The following is a 21,339-nucleotide window of genomic DNA, read 5'->3' as shown; positions in this document are numbered from 1 at the left end:
AGTATTGGCTTAGTGTCCAGTCGGGGCCTCGGGTGGGCCCTGCATCCCCGCTGGGTGAATGCTTCGTTCAGCACTGGGAGTCCCAACCTCAGTATCCTAGTGGCTCAAGCCACCCTCCTGCCCATCCCAAGGGGTCAGGGCTGGGTTAGGCTCATGGGAGACAGTGCTGGGGAGAACCAACGGCTGCTGTCTGTGCTATTCTTGTTAGACGGATAAATAAAGGATTTCAGATTCCAGGGCTGCCGAGCTGGCTTTCAGAGGCACCAAATTCATTTACAGTAATTTCCTGTCAACAGTGCACACTTACGGATAATACACACCCAGCCAAACTCACTAGTTCCAGAGATGATTGTGTGCACTACCTATTTGAAAGAAAAAAAAATTTATACATATACATATATATATATATATACATATACATATATATATATATATACATATATATATATATATATATATATATATATATATATATATATATATATAGTGCTTTTAAAAGAGATATCCAGGGCTTCCCTGGTGGCACAGTGGTTAAGAATCCACCTGCCAATGCAGGGGACACGGGTTCAAGCCGTGGTGTGGGAAGATCCCACATGCTGCAGAGCAACTAGACCCGTGCACCACAACTACTGAGCCTGCGCTCTAGAGCCCGCGAACCACAACTACTGAGCCTGCGCTCTAGAGCCCGTGCTCCTCAACAAGAGAAGCCACCGCAATGAGAAGCCTGCACACCGCAACAAAGAGTAGCCCCCGCTTGCCACAACTAGAGAAAGCCCACGCACAGCAACGAAGACCCAATGCAGCCAAAAATAAATAAATAAATTTTTAAAAAAATAATAAATAAAAAAATAAAGTGATATCAGTTGTCTTTCCGAATGGGTTAGATTTATTGAGCACTTTCTGTACGTTAGCTCATTTAATCCTCACAGTGACTGTATGAGGTAGGCACTAATATTATCTTCTTTGGAGGGTGTTCTTTTTGCCCCCTCTTGAGAGGGGCACCTGCTGGGGACTAAAGGATGGAGGAGGTTGTTGGACTAGTCGGGAAGCTTTTCAAAGGAAGTGACGTTTAAGCTGAATCTTAAAGAACTTGTAAGCATTAGCTGGGAAAAGAAGCATTGCAGCAAAAGCATGTGTGAGAGCACGTACACTGCATTCAGGAAACTGGGGGCGTTCCTGGTGCAGAGAAAGGAGATGGGGTTGATGATGACTCCAGGGAGCCCGGGTGGTGTCAGCTGGAGTGCGTGGGGAGAGGGGTCCTCTAGTCTCCCAAGGGAAGGTGCCTTCCTCCCATCCTCAGGCTTTCCTAGCCACAAAACAATTTTTTTAAATAAGTCAAAGTCTAAAAGTTAAAAAGGCAGTTTCTCTGTTTCTTGTAGGCATAAACTAGAGCACTTAGAGGACAATGGTGGGACCCAGAAAGCCTTGTTGTGAGCAGAATAAACAGGTGCAAAGGTTGGGCCCCCACTGGCGATGTCATCTTTCTGGCCCCATCTCTATAAAAGCGCCTTATTTTGGAACATCAAGTATGCTGGGGGATTGTATTCTAAGTCTGGAAAAGGACCTGGGATAAGACCTCGCCATTGATGTCAGTGTCCGCTCCCAAATGTCCCGCAGCTCTGCTCTGTGCGTGCACCAGCTGCCTACAGGCCAACTACACGTGTGAGACAGATGGGGCCTGCATGGTTTCCATTTTCAACCTGGACGGGATGGAGCACCATGTGCGCACCTGCATCCCCAAAGTGGAGCTGGTCCCCGCCGGGAAGCCCTTCTACTGCCTGAGCTCCGAGGACCTGCGCAACACGCACTGCTGCTACACTGACTTCTGCAACAAGATCGACCTGAGGGTGCCCAGCGGTGAGTGGACACCCTTGTTGGACTATTGGCTCATCGTGGAGGTAGGGCACCCCTGTCATTTTCATCCTTCTCTACTGTGCCCCCACCCCTTTGTTGGAGGATAGGTAAAGGTGCCTTTTTGATGCTCCCGGAGGTGACATGGGATGGCATTCCTCCCAGGTCCGGTCTGTAGCTCCGAGGATGGGGGAAACAGATTGTCGAGTGAGCCGCAGAGGTGAAAGCTGCGACTTGGGTCGTGGCTGAGCAGCCATGGGCGGCTGGTGAGATGTGGAAGGGCCAGGCAGGGGTCCCCACGGGAGGGCCTGGGGCTGATCCCGAAGGAGGCGGCCCCTAAGCCATCTGAAGGAAGCTTCTAGCGTGATGGTGATGGCAAAATGGGAAGAGGAGCTAGAGCTGGAAAGGACGGCCATCAAGGCTGAGGAGTGTTAGACACCAGCCTTCGCAGGTCCGCCACTTAGGAGGTATGACTGGGGAGGCGAGAGGAGGAAGAGAGAGACCAGGCCGAGCTTCAGGAGGCCGTCACAAGTGGGGGAGCAGAACATGGCACGTGCCTGGGGCGTGGAAGTGGGAAGAGCACCATGACATGCTGTGAAATTACAGAGCGGGTTGTGGGTTTGACTGTTGCAAAGGGTACCTTAACTAGAGTGGTTTGTATCTGAGAGCATCCAGGCAGATACGGAGCCCAGTAAGACCAGAGAGATCAAGGGCACCTTGAACACAGGGAGAGGAAAAGGGCGTTTCCACCTGGAGGGAGGAGCCGGGGAAAAATGAGGCCATGGCGTTCCCTCATTTTTACTCTGTTCTTTCCCTCTCCTCTCTCACCTGACCCAGGTCACCTCAAGGAGCCTGAGCACCCCTCCATGTGGGGCCCTGTGGAGCTGGTGGGCATTATTGCCGGCCCAGTGTTCCTCCTGTTTCTCATCATCATCATTGTTTTCCTTGTCATTAACTATCATCAGCGCGTCTATCACAACCGCCAGAGGCTGGACGTGGAGGACCCCTCGTGTGAGATGTGTCTCTCCAAGGACAAGACGCTCCAGGATCTCGTCTACGACCTCTCCACGTCGGGGTCTGGCTCAGGTACCGCTTCTTCAGGCCTCGTGTCTGCTGTTGGCCTCCATCACTGCCTCCCAGCAGGATGGAGTGTTCAGGAAGAAGGCTGGCCATTTGCGTTCATAATTCCCCTTCTTTGGGAGTCTGACACGTAATAAGATAAGATAATGGGGTTCACAGAAAATCTTTCATTCTCTGGAATTCCAAAGGTCAGGTGCAAAGCTCTCCATTCCGGGATCCCTGCCTCTCCAAGTCTTGTAACCGTACAGCTATGAAAATTCACCTGGTTCCACCTGAGCAGTGGAGTACTCAGTTTCAGGGCCCCTTTTGAGAAACAGGAGTGTGCCGGGTTCCTGTGAGGTGGTGGCAGCTAATCATTGATCTGCGCGCGACCGCAGGGGGAGTTTAAGGACACCGAGTAGAGCCGAGAGCCCGGCTTGGGTGAGTCGTTGACTTGTGCCAGTTGCCCAAGGGTTTTTGGTGGCGGTTGAAATAAAGGCAGCTGGGGCCTCCAGCATGGCGTCAGCACCACTTGCAGAGCTGCCTGTGAGCGACCAAGCCTTTCTTAGGTGGACCTTGACTTGAGACTGGAATTTAGGGTAAAGAGAGTTGGGTTGTCTCAGTCGCAGGGTAGAGCTCAGCTAGCTAGTAGATGTGGCTATGACTGCAAAAGAGTCTTTTTGTGAAGACAGACGATTATTTTAGTGACGGTGGTATTCTCTTCCTATAGAAAAAAATCATCCACAAAGGTCACTGTTGCCATTCTAACTAAGACAGACAGGATCACATCTGTGAGAGCTTTGTGCGTGTTTATGTATGTTTTCTCGCCGTGTGACAAGGCTCTTCTGTAGGGAAATTATGCCGCCATCAGCCATGGCCAGACATCCCTTCCTGAGCACAGGAATGCTTTGGGCTCTGGCATCTCCTGAGTTTCTGTGGTTTTGCCTTTATTAAGCTCTGCAGTAGAGAGTGCCAAGATGATGGATATATTTAAAAGCTGCATATTTTTGGAAGAGAGAATATATGGCTTGTTCTTTGCTGAAGGAGGGTAGGGCAGTGGTTAGAACTGACTGACTCTGTGACCTGACTTGCTGCTGGAGGAGGCTTGCTCGGGGTTTCTGGAGTCTTTTGTAAGATCAGGATTAGCTGAGGTTAGGGCAGGTCCAGGGCAGTTGCCCGGTCATCTGGAGTAAAATGGTTAATAACTGTTCCTCTCTGGATGGTTTAGTCCATTCTTAATTCAGAATATGCAAAGCTTCCAAGGTGCTGGGGTTTTAATTCTGTGGACTTAAAGTACTAAGTCCTTGCTGGTTTTTTTTTGTTTTTTTTTTTGGCGGTACGCGGGCCTCTCACTGTTGAGGCCTCTCCCGTTGCGGAGCACAGGATCCGGACGCGCAGGCTCAGCGGCCATGGCTCACGGGCCCAGCCGCTCCGCGGCATGTGGGATCTTCCCGGACCGGGGCACGAACCCGCGTCCCCTGCATCGGCAGGCGGACTCCCAACCACTGCGCCACCAGGGAAGCCCAGTCATTGCTGTTTGTGTGACGTTCAGTTCACACTAACAAGTATACGTTGAATACCCTCTGGGTGATACAGGGCGAACAAAATGAGAAAGAGGCCGAGCCAGGATGGGAGAGAAGAGATTGTGGAGAAGGGTCTCACAGAGGAGGTTGTGTCTAAAGGGGTGCACGAGTCGGACGTTTTGAGAGTGGTAAGAGGGCAGGGAACATTCCAGGCCAAGGGAAAACCCTTGAGCAAAAGAAGGACAGAAAGGCATGAACGCTCACTGGGTGTTTAGGGAATGGTCAAGAGGCCCGCACGCCGTCCCCAGGCCAGGGTGGGAAAGCCTCGGGCTGCTGTGCTTTACGCCCCCTGTTGGGGAGGGCAGGGCAAGGCGGGTGAGCTGGGAGGCGCAGAGGCCCACTGGAAATCTTTCGAGGGAGGGCCGGGACAAGGGCCAGCGAGGGGGGACCTGGGGAGGAGGGGGCTGCATTGAGAAGCATTTGGTGGCTCTGTACTGTGGGAGTTAAAAGCATAAACCTTAGAGTCGGTCTTAGATGCTTTGCCATTTACAGCTTGTAGCAATTCGAATGAGTTACTTAACCTTCCCTTTTGATGCTTAGTTTTCTCATTTGTAAAATGGGCATAATAACACCACCTACCGTATAGGTGGTTGTGAGGAAATGAGATCATTTATGCAGGTGCCTCCTGCATAGTATTAAACATACAGTACACAAGTTAGGGGTTAACGACACGTTATTTGTTTGGTCAGGGAGAGGGAGAGAGTTAAGGGTCACGATGGTGGGGGTGATTGGAGAGACAGGGAGACACTTACTGCATGGGTCAAATGAGGCGATAAACGAGTCCTATAAAGGCAGTAAATGTAATCTTAGAATAAGCCTGGGTAGCGCCCCCCCCACCGTCCTGCATGTGGAGCTCCCAGTGAGCAGAACTTTGATCTCCCTGGAGAGAGGTGGGAACCTGGTGGGCCCTGACCACACGTCGGCTCTCATGGGCCACGCAGCACTGCCCTCCAGTGGCCAATGAGTGGAGCAGCAGAGGCGGCCCCCAGCACTCAAACCTCCGCTTTCCTCTTCCACATAAAGCAGCTGTAGGTGGATTGGCCCCCCGGAGGCTGGCTGAAGAGTTAGTAAATCCGGTCAGACATTTACATTCAGATCTGTCGTCCATCCGTACTAACTGGGAGGAGAAATCGCTTAGATGAGGAGGAGCTAATCGTATACATTGCCCCGTCCTCGCTCACTCACCGTCAGCGCTGCACAGCTTAGACTTCCGGAGGATTACCTGGACGGTTGTAGGGGCAGCCGAGCTCTCCGTGGTCATTGGACCAGTGTAGAACGGAGGCACTGTGATAAGGGCTTTTCCAGTGTGGCAGTGAGAGTGGGCGTTGCAAAGTTCAGCAAATGCACAAATGTCTGCTTTCTTTCCATTCTTTGGTCTGTAGGGTTACCCCTTTTTGTCCAGCGCACAGTGGCCCGAACCATCGTTTTACAGGAGATTATTGGCAAGGGCCGGTTTGGAGAAGTGTGGCGCGGCCGCTGGAGGGGTGGTGACGTGGCTGTGAAAATATTCTCTTCTCGTGAAGAGCGGTCTTGGTTCCGGGAAGCAGAGATATACCAGACAGTCATGCTGCGCCATGAGAACATCCTTGGGTTTATTGCTGCCGACAATAAAGGTAAAGGGCTGGGTTTGGATACGGGGTGTCCCAAAGCCAACAGTAGTCCCAGATGGAGGAGTGACTGTGGAAACTGAACGGTTGTGGGACAGCACAGTTTTGTTTGCCTTTATAGTTATTACCCATAGCAAGGGGATCTGAGTAAGGCGATGGTTTTCAAACTTCTCTTCTATGAAAAGCTTGTACAGAAATCCAGGTTATTAAGCAAGTAAATAAGCAGTTATTAAGCAGATAAGTAAACCCTCATCCTACCTGCTCACTTTCCCTTCTGTGATACTCCCAAACCCACCCCTAGGGTAGTCCCTGCAGGGGCTCCAGTAAATTTACCTTCATTCCGGTTGGAACGAAGAAGGGTGGCTTCAACCCCTGCCAGGAAAGGCTGGCCCTGGAAAGGCATGCGATCCACACTGAGTGACAGACCAGCATCATACACACTATTGCAGTGGAGCGGGTGCAGCAGAGACACGGCCTGCCTCCCCCCGGGTGCTCCCCGTGGCCTCCAAGCTCAGCTTTGGGTCCGCTTGTACCTGAGGTTCCTTATTTCCTCCTCCCTCTCTCTGCTGATTTCGCTGTAGTTTTTGAGTCTCTCTCGTGTGCCCAGGCATGTGCTCATTTTTAAGGACCTCGCTGACTAGCAAAGAGACAAACTAATGATTGTTTATAGGAAGTAATCAAACAACAGCTGTTCTGGTGAGCGCAAATTGGGGGTGAGATGGGGATCACAGATATCACACCTGAGCTTGATTGAGGCGAAGGTGGCAGGGAGTTGGTCAGAAAGAAAAACGAATGAAAAGAGCACTCCAGGCACATGTGCAAAGGGGAAGTGTCTTTGGGAACCTGCAGGTAACTTGGGATGTTCCAGCCAAAGACATGGGTGGAGAGGTGGCAGAGGCCAGATTAGGAAGGGCCTTTTTGAGAGGATTGTATTTTCTTATAGAGAGTGGGTAGTAATCGAAATTGCATTCATTTATTCGGTAATATTCACTGGCTGCTGTCTGGTCCTGGAATCATCACATATAAGAACAAGACACAGTCCCTGACCTTACAGTGCCCCGGAAGAGGGGACAGCCGACACCTGGGCAGGTAGCGCACTTGAAGTCAGAAAGACCGTGGGTGAAGGCATTTGCATTTTAGAAGAGTGTCTCCGGCGGTCAGGACACAGTTTGTTCCGTGGTCCAGTAATTTTTAGAAGTTGGTGCTGGCAGAGGCTGCGGAAGATGCTAAGTGTTTGTTTTTCCTTCCTAAAACAACAGCAGGGCGCTCATTCCTCACGTTGCCGTGGCGGTTTGTAGTGGCCTCAGCTGCCCCCAGGCTGAAGAGACTTGACCTCTCACGCAAGGGAGGAAGGGGAAGAGAGAATTCCTTACTCCCTCTGAGTAAGCTGTGCCTTTGTAAAACAGCATTACCTTTTGATTATTCATTTAAATCCGACATATATTTTAGAGGGTCAGAAGATGTCTTCCCTTCTAACTCATGGGCAGGGTCCTCAAGATGTCAGGGCTAGTTGAGTGTAAAGGGGTGTGTTCGGTGGACCGCTCGTTCGTAATCAGGGAAACAGGCTGGTGCTCTTCCAGGAGCCACTGCCTGTATTGATTCTGGCAGCTTGTGTGAGTAGGATCTGGCTGTTGAAACCCACGCGAGGGCCAGGGGAGGAGGAAGTTCGGATTCCTTTGTTGTTGCCTGTTTAACATGATACGGATAGTATAGCGTCCTGGAGCTAGGGCCAGCTTGGAATTTGGGCGATCTCGATCCAATTTCCCAGTCTTCTTACTGACAGCAGCACAAGCTAATTAGACTACCAGCTTTTGGTTTTTCTTTTTCTCCCTCCCTTCTTCCCACTCCTCCTTCCCGCTGTACACTGCATACCCCTCTCCCCTAGTAGGAAAGTGTGTGCTCGCCACCTCCCATTGCTCTTCTGAGGATGAGATGATAAGATTCCTCTCTGGAATACTTGTAAGTGTGCTCTTCATGCGTTGAAAAGCATTTTGGCCTGGAACACAATAATACGCAAAGGAGCTCTTTCCTCTTCTCACAGAGAGCTCATGGCCTGGTAAGAGCAGTGGACTTCAAGGACCCGCTGCAGATGAGCCTGGTGCTCGGGCTGGGCTGTGCTCGCAGGGTCTTGGAGCACAGAGGAGGGCCTGCGAAGCCTTCCTCCTTGGCGGGGGTGGGTGCGGCCGGTCATGGTTTTGATGAGCGGGTCTCGTCAGGATCAGAAGCAGTGTTGCAGAAGAAACAGATGATCCTGTTACTTTGCCTAAGCATGTGCTTCCTCCTCGGGGTGCCTCGCATTTCAAATTTGGGTGTAATCAGGGTGCGTGCGGTTCAGAATCCTGCCTACGAGAAGTAAGGGAGCGGGTCTAAGAAAGAAAGACTGTTCTGTCCTTCCTGGAGCCTAAAGCTGTGGACGGTGGTGGATGAGACGGGCACAGAGGGGCCTCAGGAGGTGTAGGGGCGGGGAGCGGGGAGTACAGGGGTCTAACTGGGGCTTGCACACAGACTCTTCCTTTCCTACCTTGACCTTTTTGCTGGTAGTTGTGCCTTTTCTGGACCTGCTCTGTGGCTCTCTGCAGATAACGGCACCTGGACACAGCTGTGGCTCGTCTCCGACTATCACGAGCACGGCTCCCTGTTTGACTATCTAAACCGGTACACGGTGACCATCGAGGGGATGATCAAGCTGGCCTTGTCTGCCGCGAGCGGTCTGGCACACCTGCACATGGAGATTGTGGGCACCCAAGGTGAGTGGGCCTGTCCCATCCCCACCGAGCTCCCAGAACCCCTTCTCCCTGAGGATGTGGGATCTGGGCCTCAGGGCCTGGGGTCTGGTCTAAGCGAGAAGAGCTTGGCCTCACTCCAGCGAGAACAAGAGGTGCCTCTGCCTTCAGAGCTCCTCGGGGGACTCCTGACGGAAGTGTGGGTGGTTTGTCCCCGATGGACTGGCGTGGCTGTCGGTTGGGAGGCTGCCGTTGACTGAGTGGTCATCTCAGATGCCCACGGATCACTGGTAGAGGAGGGGACTGAGAAAATCGAAGGAGCTGCTGTGCCGAGCGTCAGTTTAGCAGGTTCACACCCTCATCGGTGGGTCAGCTTGATGGGTTCGACACGGGGCTCTGCTAAACTAGGAGGGCCCTCCTGGAGGAAGGCGACCGCGGGCACCCCTGCTTGTGGCCTGACATCAGCTCTTTGGGAGCTCCTGGGCTTGGCAGGCGGCACATTGCTCCTTCGTGCCTGGTCGACCGGGCAGCAGCTCTTGCTGCCCGTGACAGAAAACCAGCCACGAAAGTTTGACCCTGTTGCTGGGCTCTTCAGGGCAAGTAGCAGTCCTTACCTCCCCCGTTTGGTTCTCAGAACGTAGCTAGCGCAGCAGCTTCTCTCTGAAGTCCTCAGCAGTTCTGTACAGGAGCTTATTAGTTCGGGGAAGGCGAGCAGGAGTAGTATTAATATAGCAAGATTAGCTCATACGCATGCCCTTCTAAGCTCTTGACTTACCTAAGTTAATACAGTACATTTAATCCTTACAACATTCCCCTGGAGTCAGTACTGGGGTTTAGTCTCATTTTATGGATGAGAAGACCAATGCATAGACAGGTGAAGTCGCATTTCCAGGGTTACTGGGTTAGTGGGGAGCAAAACGGGGACTCGAACCCATACGGCTGGCTGCAGAGACTTTGCTTTTAACACTTGTACTGTCTGTCTTTAAAGATCCCTGGTTTGTTTGTTTGTTTTTTCTCTGCTAGGGAAGCCTGGAATTGCTCATCGAGACTTAAAGTCAAAGAACATCTTGGTGAAGAAAAATGGCATGTGTGCCATTGCAGACCTGGGCCTGGCTGTCCGTCACGATGCAGTCACGGACACCATTGACATTGCCCCCAACCAGAGGGTGGGAACCAAACGGTAGGAAGGCCCTGGGCCTTCGCGCTTGCCCGACACTGGTACTGAGTAGCCCTTGCCCAACTGCGTGGGAGAAGGCAGTGTGGTCCTTACTCTGACAGCTGGCGGTTGAATTGAACACCCGCTCCCCACACTGGAAAGCCACACAGGTTGCATCGCACAGATACAAGTGCGAGCGGCACAGCTCCGGAGGACCCTATACCCATAGGTGCTGGTGCATTGGGCAGGGGAGGCCATGGAGAAAGAGAACCTGGAGCAAGATTTAGAAGGGAGACAGGCACCAGGCTTGGCTGGGGGAGAGGGAAAATGTTGCAGTCTGAAGGGGTGGCCTGGGCAGGACCCCACAGGAGGCAGGGAGCATGCTTTGCTTAGGGTGTAGAGAGCAGGTTTGCCAAGCTAGAGCAGAGGTAGTCCAGGGTGGAGATGAGGGCCCCGCGTAAGGATTATGGGCCTCCTTCCCGCGTCACAGAGAAGTGACATAAGAAATAAGGAACGTGGCGTACCCTGGCCTAATGGTTAAGACTCCGAGCACTCACTGCCGGGGGCCTGGGTTCAATCCCTGGATGGGGAACTAAGATCCCACAGGCCGCATGGCATGGCCAAAAACAAAGGAAATAAGGAACAGATTGACTGTGACTCCAGGTCGACTTCACGAGCTGGAAATGCAACTTTTCATAGGATGGAAGAGGAGGGCTGTTTCTCTGCTGAGTATCAGTGAATTTCACTAATTGTGCTGCTGCTTTTTTTCCCCTTCCTTTTGACCTGAATGATTGCAGCCACCCAGGCCCCAAAGTGTGAGGCCTGAGGTGAGCTGATTGGCCTCTGTGGGCAGTGGGGAGTGGCTCAAGCAGTACTCATGAACTAACTGAGTGGGACTCTGATGACTACCTAGAACTAGTTCTCACTACCTGCACGGGTAAGATAACAAAAGAAGTTCAGACTGAAATTTAAGCTCAACCCATTATTGGCTGCACTGAATAAAGTCCAAGCCCCCAGTAGCAACCAGATATTATGTACTGTTCCTGCTCTGTGGCCTACAGTACGCATACCTCTGCCAAGAAATCAAAACACGCTTAAAATAAATCTTGGCGGTTAAAAAATAGAGGTAGAAATAAGAGTAGGCTAGTATTACCAAACCTTGCTAAGGTGTTTAGATTCGAATCCAAAGCATGGGAGTTTGCAATAATAAGAATCCATCACTTCCTCCTCCCCAAGGGGCTGTCTTGGGGTGATTCTGTCCCACATTCAGGGGGCCCTTGAATCAGTACTTTGAGTCGAGAAAGAAGTCATCATTTTCTATGCGTGATCACGTTTCCTTTGCTCTTGCAGATACATGGCCCCCGAAGTACTTGATGAAACCATCAACATGAAGCACTTCGACTCCTTTAAGTGTGCTGATATCTATGCCCTTGGGCTCGTGTACTGGGAGATTGCTCGAAGATGCAACTCTGGAGGTACCTTTCTTCCTGCCTTCTCTGGCTCCTCCTTCGCAGTCCAGAGTCCTGAGGGGCTAGAGTTGTCCTGCCTTCTTTCTCCTAACGGCCTGTCAGATGCCTGGCGCCAGCACCCATCATACTTAGGGTTCTCATCCAAGAGGAGGGAGGGGACCGGGGAGCCGCAGGGACAAGAGTGTGTTTACTCTTTGGACCAGCTTGTTGAATAGTGTTTTATGTAGTGGTGACCGTTCCGGGGACTCATTTGGGCTTTTGGGGGGTTTTTTTGGTAACACATTGTCTTTCTTGGTCTTTCGAGGTTGGGAAAGCCCTGGGTAGGAATAGCACAGGACTAATGCAGGGGTCTCTTTTATACAGGAGGCAGGGTATTCTAACACACTGGCTCTCAAGCCACGTTCCTGGGGAATGTGGGGTTTCACTGATAAAATAATAGTGGTGATTTCTCAATTTGTGGGAGAAAGCTTACTAATGCGTAGAATTTTCTCACAGTGAGTCTTTTCTTATGCAATTTTCTCCTAAGTCTTTGGCATTTGCAAGTTTTCAACCACGTCAGAACTCAATGAAAGGTAGTATCAGATTTAGCAGAAGACTTTTTTTTTTTTTTTTTTTGCGGTACTCCGCTCACTGTTGTGGCCTCTCCCGTTGCGGAGCACAGGCTCCGGACGCGCAGGCTCAGCGGCCATGGCTCACGGGCCCAGCCGCTCCGCGGCATGTGGGATCCTCCCGGACCGGGGCACGAACCCACGTCCCCTGCATCAGCAGGCGGACTCTCAACCGCTGCGCCACCAGGGAAGCCCAGCAGAAAACATTTTTTATCATCGGCTTAGTATATCAGAATTTTATGGTGACTTCTAAGTATTCTGCCACATGATCAAGTTCAAGAACCACTAGAACCCTGCCCTTAGCCATTTATCTTTGATGTAAGAGATTCCAGGTCAGTGGAAGTGAATTAAATTAATTAAAAAGAACTGGTGAGTGTTCCAGCAGAGCCCTTTTCTGTATTTTACTGCCTTTTTCCATCTGTGATACATTTGGTAAAATCCAAATTATGGATGGTACATCTTAAAGTTTGATCGTGATATACAGATAAAACAGATCAAGCTGAATCTGGTCGCACGGGTCTGTGTGGGTACTGTTATTGTCACCGTTTTGCAGATGAAGAAGGTGAGTCACAGATTAGGTGATTTGTCCGAGGTCACACCACTGAGAAACTAGGATTCAGACTCTGGCAGACTGAGGCCAGAGTTTAAGCTAATTGCTCCTTAGATGATTAACCAAGTCAGACTCTATTTAAAAATCTGTCCCGGGACTTCCCTGGTAGTGCAGTGGGGGACTTCCCTGGTAGTGCAGTGGATAAGACTCTGTGCACCCAATGCAGGGGGGCCCAGGTTCGATCCCTGGTCAGGGAACTAGATCCCACGTGCATGCCGCAACTAAGAGTTCGCATGCCACAACTAAGGAGGCTGCCTGCCGCAACTAAGGAGCCCACGTGCCACAACTAAGGAGCCAGCGAGCTGCAACTAAGGAGCCCGCCAGCTGCAACTAAAACCCAGCGCAACCAAATAAATGAATAAATATTTTTTAGAAATAATAAAATAAATGCTAATCTCAAAAAAATAAATAAATAAAAATAAAAATCTGTCCCATCAGCTCAGAACAGCAGAATTTTTTTCTGGAAAAAGGCATGAGAAAGTTACATTGGATTTTTTTAAATTAACTTTTTATTACGGAAAATATTTCAGTTTGTAGCTCTAGAAGATAAGGACTTCAAAAATATAGTACTATTATCACACTTTAAAAAACAGACAGTAATTCTGTTTTCTTAATATCTTAATTCTTAATATCATATAACATTAGCCAGTGTTGAGATTTCCCCAATTATCTGTGAATTTTTTATAAAAAACAGCTTGTTAAATCAGGGTTTAATTTAAATGTCCATCCACTGCAGTTGATTGATGTAACTCCCAAGTCTCATAATCTACAGGTTACCCCTCAATTTTTTTCTTCTGCAGTTTTTTGGGGTTTTTTTTAAGATTTATTATTTATTTATTTTTATTTTATTTTTGGCTGCGTCGGGTCTTAGTTGCAGCATGCGGGATCTTCGTTGAGGCACACGGGATCTTTTTGTTGCGGCGCGCAGGCTTCTCTCTAGTTGCGGCGTGCAGGTTTTCTCTTTCTAGTTGTGGCGTGCGGGTTCTTTCTCTCTCTGGTTGTGGCACGCAGGCTCCAGGGCGCGTGGGCTCTGTAGTTTGCGGCACGCGGGCTCTCTAGTTGAGGCGCGAGAGCTCAGTAGTTGTGGCGCATGGGCTTAGTTGCCCCATGGCATGTGCGATCTTAGTTCCCCGACCAGGAATCGAATCCTCATCCCCTGCATTGTAAGGTGGATTCTTTACCACTGGAACACCAAGTAAGTCCCCTCTCCTGCAGTTTTCAAAATTGGAGAATCCAGGTCCTTTATCCTGTAGGGTTTTCCTGTCTAGATTTTCCAGGTAACCTCTTATGCAGTTCACACGTTCTACTGTTTCTGTGAATTTCCTATGAGAGCTCCATCTAAAGACTAGAATCATTTTTTCCCCCCAAATCCTTCTGTTAAAAGACACAGATAATGGTGGTTACCTCTCTTTTTGTGATGTTAGCAGCTGTTGTTGATTATTGTCCAAATCCAAATGTATTAGAGGTTGAAAAATGCCAGTATTCCGATCCTGTCAAACTTCATGTATTAGCTAGATTTTTTTCTTTAAAGAGAAACTTCCCCTATTGTCTATTTGGTTACCAAGATGTTTAATTTGAAGAGGAAAGGCAGGATAAATACTTGATTCTTTCCATTTATTTGACATTTTTCAAAATAATGAGTTTATTCCCTCTCATTCTACAAAGGCGACTGAGGTTTTGGTTTATTTGTTTGTTTTTAGTGTCATCACGAACTGGTGATTTAAAATATTTGTTTCCATTGAAGTCATAGGTCTTACTGTTGCTTAAATGTTCTCATCTTTGGCCCGTTGGGAGCTTTTCAGGTCGGTACCTTTTGACATGGCCTCAGTAGTCTTTGATAGTTTCCTTGCTTTTTGTTACGAAAAAGATATTCCTGGCTAATCCTGTGTGTCTCTTGTCCCATAACTAGCACTGACCAGGCTCTCCAAGGAGCCCTAGTTCCTCTTAGTGGGAAGTGGTATTTACAGATCGCAACATGGGTGTTGTCATTGGCTTTTGAGTAATCTCTTCCTTCTTTTGATAACTCCGGTGGACGTTTTCTTTTCTCCCAGGAGTCCATGAGGAATATCAGCTACCATATTATGACCTAGTGCCCTCTGACCCTTCCATTGAGGAGATGCGGAAGGTCGTATGCGACCAGAAGCTCCGCCCCAACATCCCCAACTGGTGGCAGAGTTACGAGGTGGGAAGCTCCCCTCTCTCCCGTGGCCTTTCTATCTGCCCGATTTCTCTCCCTTAGAAGAGGGTTTGCCAAAAGTGGGGCCAACCCCAGGGCTACCCCCTGAGCGTGTCGGTCATTGCAGACTGTTATGTGCTGTTGTATTATATATACCGAGCCCTTGTCCTGGGCACTGGAGGGTCCCCTTTGGAATTGACAGCCTAGAAGAAGAAAAAGGCTTGGTCCCAGGACACAGATAAGAGACAGAACAAAGACTGAGTGGGAGCTGTTAGACCTGCCCAACTAGAAAAATGGCTCTGGAGCCAAGGGGTGAGCTGAGCTTCGTGGAAGAGTTAAGAAGAGGCGTCCACGAAGGGTGTAGAAGAATGAGGGGGTGGGACTCGGTGAGAAGACATGTCTGCGAGGGAAGTGGCCTTTCTAAAAACTCAGAAGCGAGGAGGGTGTAGAGAATTTGGGTTGGGGAGTGATGGCGGATGAAGCGGGGAGGGGGTGGCATTCGATGGCAATAACAGAAACGAGGACAAATGTATGATCTAGATTCCTAAGAAGCATGGAGTTGCGGGGTCTTGGAGTCTTTGGCGGCACAGGGTTTGCTTCGCTAGTGCTCTTGGGCCCCCTTTTCTCTCGTGGCTCTGCTTCAAGGAGTGTGTCCACTGGAGGGCAGGCCTGCGTTGAAGAGCACAATTACTGCGCTCACACTTTGGTGACGCCTCCGCTTTGCCTGACAGAGCAGCCTTTTCCAAAATGGTCCTTGGAACCCTCAGGGTTTATTCACTTCAGAGGGTGAGGGAAGCAGAAAGAGCTGGTCTTCAGCTGCCCGCACCCCACTCCCTCTTCAGTCGGGGCTGTTTGTGTGTTGGGACTCCGCTGGGGAAAACGGGTCCCACTGCTAAAAGGAACCTGGAAAACAGGCCTGAGGCAGCAGTCTGGGGACTCCGTAGCCCTCCACAGGTGACCTTCCAGGTCCGCCCCTTGGCTGCCCCTGGCCTGTGCCGTCCGGGCCCTGGCCGTGAGCTTCTGCCTCTGACGAGGCTGCCCCTCAGGAGCTGCTGCCTCCTCCTCCGCCACCCTGTCTCTGCACGTGAACGTGGGGTCACAGCCGCGTGCGTGCTCGTGCTGGGGGATGTCCCTGCTGTGCCTGGCTCGAGCGCTGCTTTACAAAAAGCAGTCAGTAAACAGTCATAAACACGGATACTCAAACCTTCCAGAAGTGATTTTCAGATCACAGGCCGTTGCAGGTATTTCTCTCAGGATCACCCAGACACCGGGGAGTGGCTGGCCAACCATGCTTGCCGAGAAGGTCCCCCTCCCCAGGCTGTCCCTTAAGGAAGGGGGAGCCCGGGGCAGGGGGTGGGGGGCGGGCGGAGCACGGGTCGGGGAGACGGCAGCCTGGGGACCAGGAAGGCTTCAGTGGGGGCGGGGGCAGGCTCGAGTGACGCCGGGTCTCTGTGCAGGCGCTGCGGGTGATGGGGAAGATGATGCGGGAGTGCTGGTACGCCAACGGCGCGGCCCGCCTGACCGCGCTGCGCATCAAGAAGACCCTCTCCCAGCTCAGCGTGCAGGAGGACGTGAAGATCTAGCTGCCCCTCCCCACACGCTGCTGGGCAGCGGGACCTACAGCCGAGCTGCCGTGTTGAGCGTCCGATGGAGGCCTACCTCTCGTTTCTGCCCAGCCCTCTGTGGCCAGGAGCCTGGCCCGCAAGAGGGACAGAGCCCGGGAGACTCGCTCACTCCCACATTGGGTTTGAGACACAGACACCTTTTATATTTACCTCCTAGTGGCACAGAGCCTCTGAGAGCAAACGGTGTGGAGAACTCAGTGCCACAGCCTGGACCGGCTGTAGTGGGAAGTTCTGCAAAGCCCGGCGCACCTGGCGAGAAGCCTGGCATGGTGACGGGCGGCCTGGGAGGGCCCGGGAGGAGCGAGCGTGGTCCCTGCTGAGCGGCACCGAGGGCTTTCCTCTGGGACCAACCCCAGCGCAGCGAGGCAGCCCGGGGAACCAGAAGGATGGCCCCTCTCGGCAGCGCCGGGCCTCGTGCTCCCCTCCGCCCCGTCGGGACACCTGGAGGGACTGCCAGTGCCCGTCTGTCCAGCCGTGTATGCATGTGCCGAGGTGCGTCCCCTGTTGTGCCTGGTCTGTGCCGCGCCCTTACACGTGTGTGTGCGCGTGCGCGTGTGTGCGTGTGTGTGTGTGCGCGCGCACGTGTGTCTGTAGGTGCGCACTTACCTGCTCGAGCTTTCCGTGCATGTGCAGGTCAGGCGTGTGGTCGTCACGCCGGCTCTGCGCGCTGGGGCCTCTGTTCAGTAGTGAGCAGCGTCTGGTTTCCCTGGTGCCCCTCCCGGAGGTCTCCCTCCCCTCCCTTCCAGAAGCCCCCCTCCACGGTGGGTCTCCCTGCCCTGTGTCGCCTGGCCCTCCTTCTCCATTTCAGACTGTGGAACCAAAGCTGGCCCGGTTGTCTTGGCAGGCAAGGCTCTTGGGTCCAGACGTAAGGGAGGCGGGGTGGGATGGGCAGGGAGAGAATCTCGGTGGCAGTCTGGGTGTTGTGGTCAGCGGCCACCGTGGGAAATGAGCCAGCCTAAGGGCAGCGTCCTCGGCAGCGTCGAGGAAGGGCCGAGGAATCTGAAGCCCAGATCTTGGGACTCAGATCGGAATGTCACATCTGTCTTTCATATCCCACATTCTGGAAACAGCAGTGTATATTTTTGGTGGTAGTGGATTTAGGGTGGGGAAGGGAAGGGGGGGCAAGGAGTGGGGAGGGAGTCTGGGGCGGGAGGGAGGCATCTGCATGGGTCTTTTACTGGATTATCTGATCACGGTGGAGGGAAGATGTGAGACTTGCATCCACTTCAGGGGCTTTACTAAAGGGAACAGCCCGAGCTGAACCTGTTGTTTAACCTGAGTGTAGTATTTAACGACGTCTGGAAGCGCGGTTGTGGGTGGTGATTCCGTCAGCATATCTTAGGTATATATTAACTTTGAAGCCATAACTTAACTGGAGTGGTTTGGTTTTCTTTTCTTTCTTTTTTTTTTTTTTTTTTAATTTAATTGGGAGGGTCTGGATTTTAACTTTTTTTAAATATTGTTAAGTTTTTATAAAAGGAAAACCATCTCTATGTGATGATTACCTCTCAATCTATTTGTTTTTAAGGAAATCCCTATAAAAACAACCACACAAAAAATGCTTCAATCAAACGCACACAGCTCAATCACACTGGAAATGTCTGTCCTTGTACCTGAGCCTGCTCCCCCCACCCAGCAGCAAGAGTTCCTCTGCCCTGGGGGTTGGTCTCGCTTGCGTTCTGCCCCCCCTCCCAGTTCCACAAGTGGGTTTTGCACTGGGGCCCTGGCCTTCCGTGTGTTGTCCAGCAGGTTGCAGCTTCTCCTGCAGGCATTCACGCTACAGACATCGCTGAGTGCCTGCTGGATGCCAAGCAGTGCGCCGGGCGCTGGGAAATACAGCTGTGAACAAGACAGGCTTGGGTCCTACTCTTGGAGCGCCGACCACGGGACCCATTCAAGTTAGTGGGTGACTGTTTTGAAACCAGAAGTTTTCGTAGTTGCTTCTGAGCCTTTTGAGCCTGGAGTGATTGCTCTTATATAAGACCACTAAGGAGTGAGGATGCCCACCTGTCCCCCACCAAAGAGGCCGGTGGTGGGCAGTGAGACCCCCCCAGTCGCTGCGTTCATCCGGAGCCCCCTTCCTGCCCCCAGGGGAGGCACAGACTGTGTGCAGCCTCAGAGCATCCCTGCCTCCAGCCCAGCGATTCTCTGCCAAAGCTTGTGGAGGAGGGGAGAGCCCTCCCCCCACTTCCATTGGTCTCCCCCGTGCCCTGGCCTTCCTATTTATTTTCCTGCTGTATCGCTTCTTTCCTTGCGTTAAAGGAGATCTTCCCCTAACCCTCTGAGCCAATTTACTGGCTCCTGACTAATTTCCCTCGAATACCAATTGTGTCATTAGGGGGACCTTCTTCGCCACCCCTGCCGATGCCCCATCTGTCCGCCCTGCGGCAGAACTTAGCGGTTTAGAGGAGATGACGGAACTCAGACTCCTCTCCCCCCCCGCCGCAGCCAGCCTCTGGGATCTGCCAACACTCCTTGACCCAGGGACTCCCAAGCCACTAGCCCACTCCTCCGGTGGCCCTGCTGTCCTCACCACACACTCCTCCTTCTCCACCTCTGGGGAAGACTGAGCAGTTTTGGGGGGAAGCTCCCAATCCCACCGCCACCACTCTTAACCCGAGAGTTAGGAGTGAGAGAGTTGGGAAGAAACTAAAGCTGTGGTTTTGGCCCCCTGAGGCTAACCCCGATCCATAGGGCTACCTGCACCTCTGGATTCTGGATTCACAGACCAAGTCCAAGCCCGTTCTTAGGTCGCCGTCAAGGCCCCCGAACGGCATTCTCGGTACTTCTGTTTGTTTTTGTACATTTTATTAGAATGGACTGTAAGATAGCCACTTAGACACTTTACCTCTTCAGTATGCAAATGTAAATAAGTTGTAATATAGGAAATCTTTTGTTTTAATATAAGAATGAGCCTGTCCAGTTTCTGCTGTACATTATTAAAGTTTTATTCACAGAGCTTTTCTGGTGCCATCTGTTTTACATCTGTGGACTGGCTGCCCAGCCTTTATCAGAGGAGCTGGGCAGGTGCTTCAGGTAGCGTCCCTCCCGCCACTGGCTGGGGTACGACGTTAACAGCAGCTGCAGCGGGTCATGTCAGAAGAGGACCCTGTCGGAACATCCGGGGTCTTCCTGAGGCTGTTGCCCTGTGTTTCATAGAAGGAGGGCCTGGCGTGTGAGAGGGAGCGGAGGACGAACTCAGCACCTTTTCTTGGGCTTTGCCTGTATTTGTCTTTGTCTTTTAGCATTTTTCTCTTTATATAAAAGAGGGTCTTGATCCTGGTAAGTCAAAAACCACCCAGTCTCGAAGGCAGCCTGGGCCCTCCTCAGTTTTAGCTTTCCCCCTCCTGACTTGGAGTATAAATGTGAATTTGGGGTTGGCTAAGCGACTTTGAGATGGGAGTCTTCAGTGGTGACTCCGGGGTTTTCAGTGTGCGGGTGGCTGTGAGGAACAGCCCTAACCCAACATCTCCAGGCTGAGGAACCAAGAGAGCAAGTCCTGGAATCATAGACTCTCAAGTTTAGATGGGACTCCAGAGGTCCAGCACCCATCAGGCATTTGACCTCCCCACAGCATCCCTGCCGAGTGGCGGGGGCCTCTTGCTGTAACGCTCAGGACCACAACCTTCACCTGCCGGCCATCTGCTCAGTGAACAGCCCTTCCTTACCTAGAACTGGGACACCTCCCTGCAACTTCTCTCCAGGATGGTTCAGAGCACTTATTCTGTCTTCCATGTAAGGTCCCTTAACATATTTGAAGGCAGCTGTTACGTTACTATGAATGTGGCAAAGCTTAGGGTTTTTTCAGTTAATATTAGCAGATACTTATTAAAAAGTTACTGTGTGGGACTTCCCTGGCGGTCCGGTGGTTAAGACTCCGCGCTTTCACTGCAGGGGGCATGGGTTTGATCCCTGGTTGGGGAACTAAGATTCCGCATGCTGTGCGGCGGCAAAAAAAAAAAAAAGTTATTCTGTGCTACGCAGTGTGCCAGAATTGGCTTTACGTACGTGAACTGCTTTCATCCTCAAAACAATGTATGAGATTGGATTAGGAAACTGAGGGTTAGGGAAAACAAATAAATTGCCCACATAGCTCACAAGGGTGGAGAAGACCTTGGGTCCAGGGTGTCTGGCCAGAGACTGCAGCCCCTCAGCCTCTGCACATCCTGCCTCCATGGCGCCATGCCCTTCCCCCACGCCGGCTGCTCTCCGAGAACCTGGCTCAAGCCTGGGGCCACGGAGAGCACATGACATTCCACCCAGGCATTCACTGGCAGCACAGACTAGAAGGAGAATCCCAGACTCTGCTTGACACCTTCAGGTCACATCCCAGGACTGCATCTTATGTTTGGGTTGAGTAAAATCCAGCCCCCTTCCTCTTTCCTGTATGTGAGAAGTTGGTATTTTGAACTCAAGTGCAGGACCTCATACGCCTTACAGGTTTACCCTGTTAAATTTCACCACAGAACCTGTCCGTGGCTGCAGCCTGGCAATATTTTAGAATTCTGCTTGTTGCCCAGAGTTTTCCATTTGTCCTCCCATCTGAGACTGTTGGGCCGGAGCAAATCAAGTAACTTACCTCTAGAAGTTGGCTCGAAGTTTGGCATATATCCTAGTAACCCAGAGTGGCTGCTAATTAAACTGTCCTCGCACCCTGGCCCTAATTCTTTTTGGACAAAGATAACAGCAGAATCCCAGGTACCTTGTTGAAGTGGCAGGTATTCCTGTGGCTGCTGCGTCTCTGATCTGTCTGTCGGAAGGAAAGGTGAAGTGGTTTGTAGTGGATCTCAGCCTAGTTCAAAAGCCAATCAATGATCAGTCGTCTTGCCAAGCACGGACCTAAAGTTCACTAGGCTGTGGATTGCAGGTTCA

General features: G+C 51.4%; 1 protein-coding gene across 3 annotated transcripts in view; it reads left to right on the top strand.

The window, feature by feature from the left end:
* ACVR1B (activin A receptor type 1B) overlaps positions 1-17,536 on the top strand; it is a gene marked incomplete at its 5' end in the record, with an annotated part of 32,654 nt that extends 15,118 nt beyond the window's left edge. The window contains 8 exons of one of the 3 annotated variants that reach the window (XM_079937982.1): positions 1,618-1,857; positions 2,689-2,937; positions 5,876-6,106; positions 8,680-8,847; positions 9,847-10,003; positions 11,330-11,454; positions 14,718-14,848; positions 16,300-17,536. In XM_079937982.1, the coding sequence (XP_079794108.1) occupies positions 1,618-1,857; positions 2,689-2,937; positions 5,876-6,106; positions 8,680-8,847; positions 9,847-10,003; positions 11,330-11,454; positions 14,718-14,848; positions 16,300-16,425 (1,427 nt within the window). In that variant the 3' untranslated portion in view covers positions 16,426-17,536. Of the gene's footprint in view, positions 1-1,379; positions 1,858-2,688; positions 2,938-5,875; positions 6,107-8,679; positions 8,848-9,846; positions 10,004-11,329; positions 11,455-14,717; positions 14,849-16,299 lie in introns of those variants that run through there. The other 2 variants (XM_079937983.1, XM_079937984.1) reach the window with 2 other exon arrangements.
* Between the last annotated feature and the right edge of the window lie 3,803 nt (positions 17,537-21,339).

Source organism: Stenella coeruleoalba, assembly GCF_951394435.1.
Source record: "Stenella coeruleoalba genome assembly, chromosome: 11".
Lineage (NCBI taxonomy): Eukaryota > Metazoa > Chordata > Mammalia > Artiodactyla > Delphinidae > Stenella > Stenella coeruleoalba.
The sequence above is the reverse complement of the archived record's forward strand: the minus strand, read 5'-3'. Positions and strand labels throughout refer to the sequence as shown.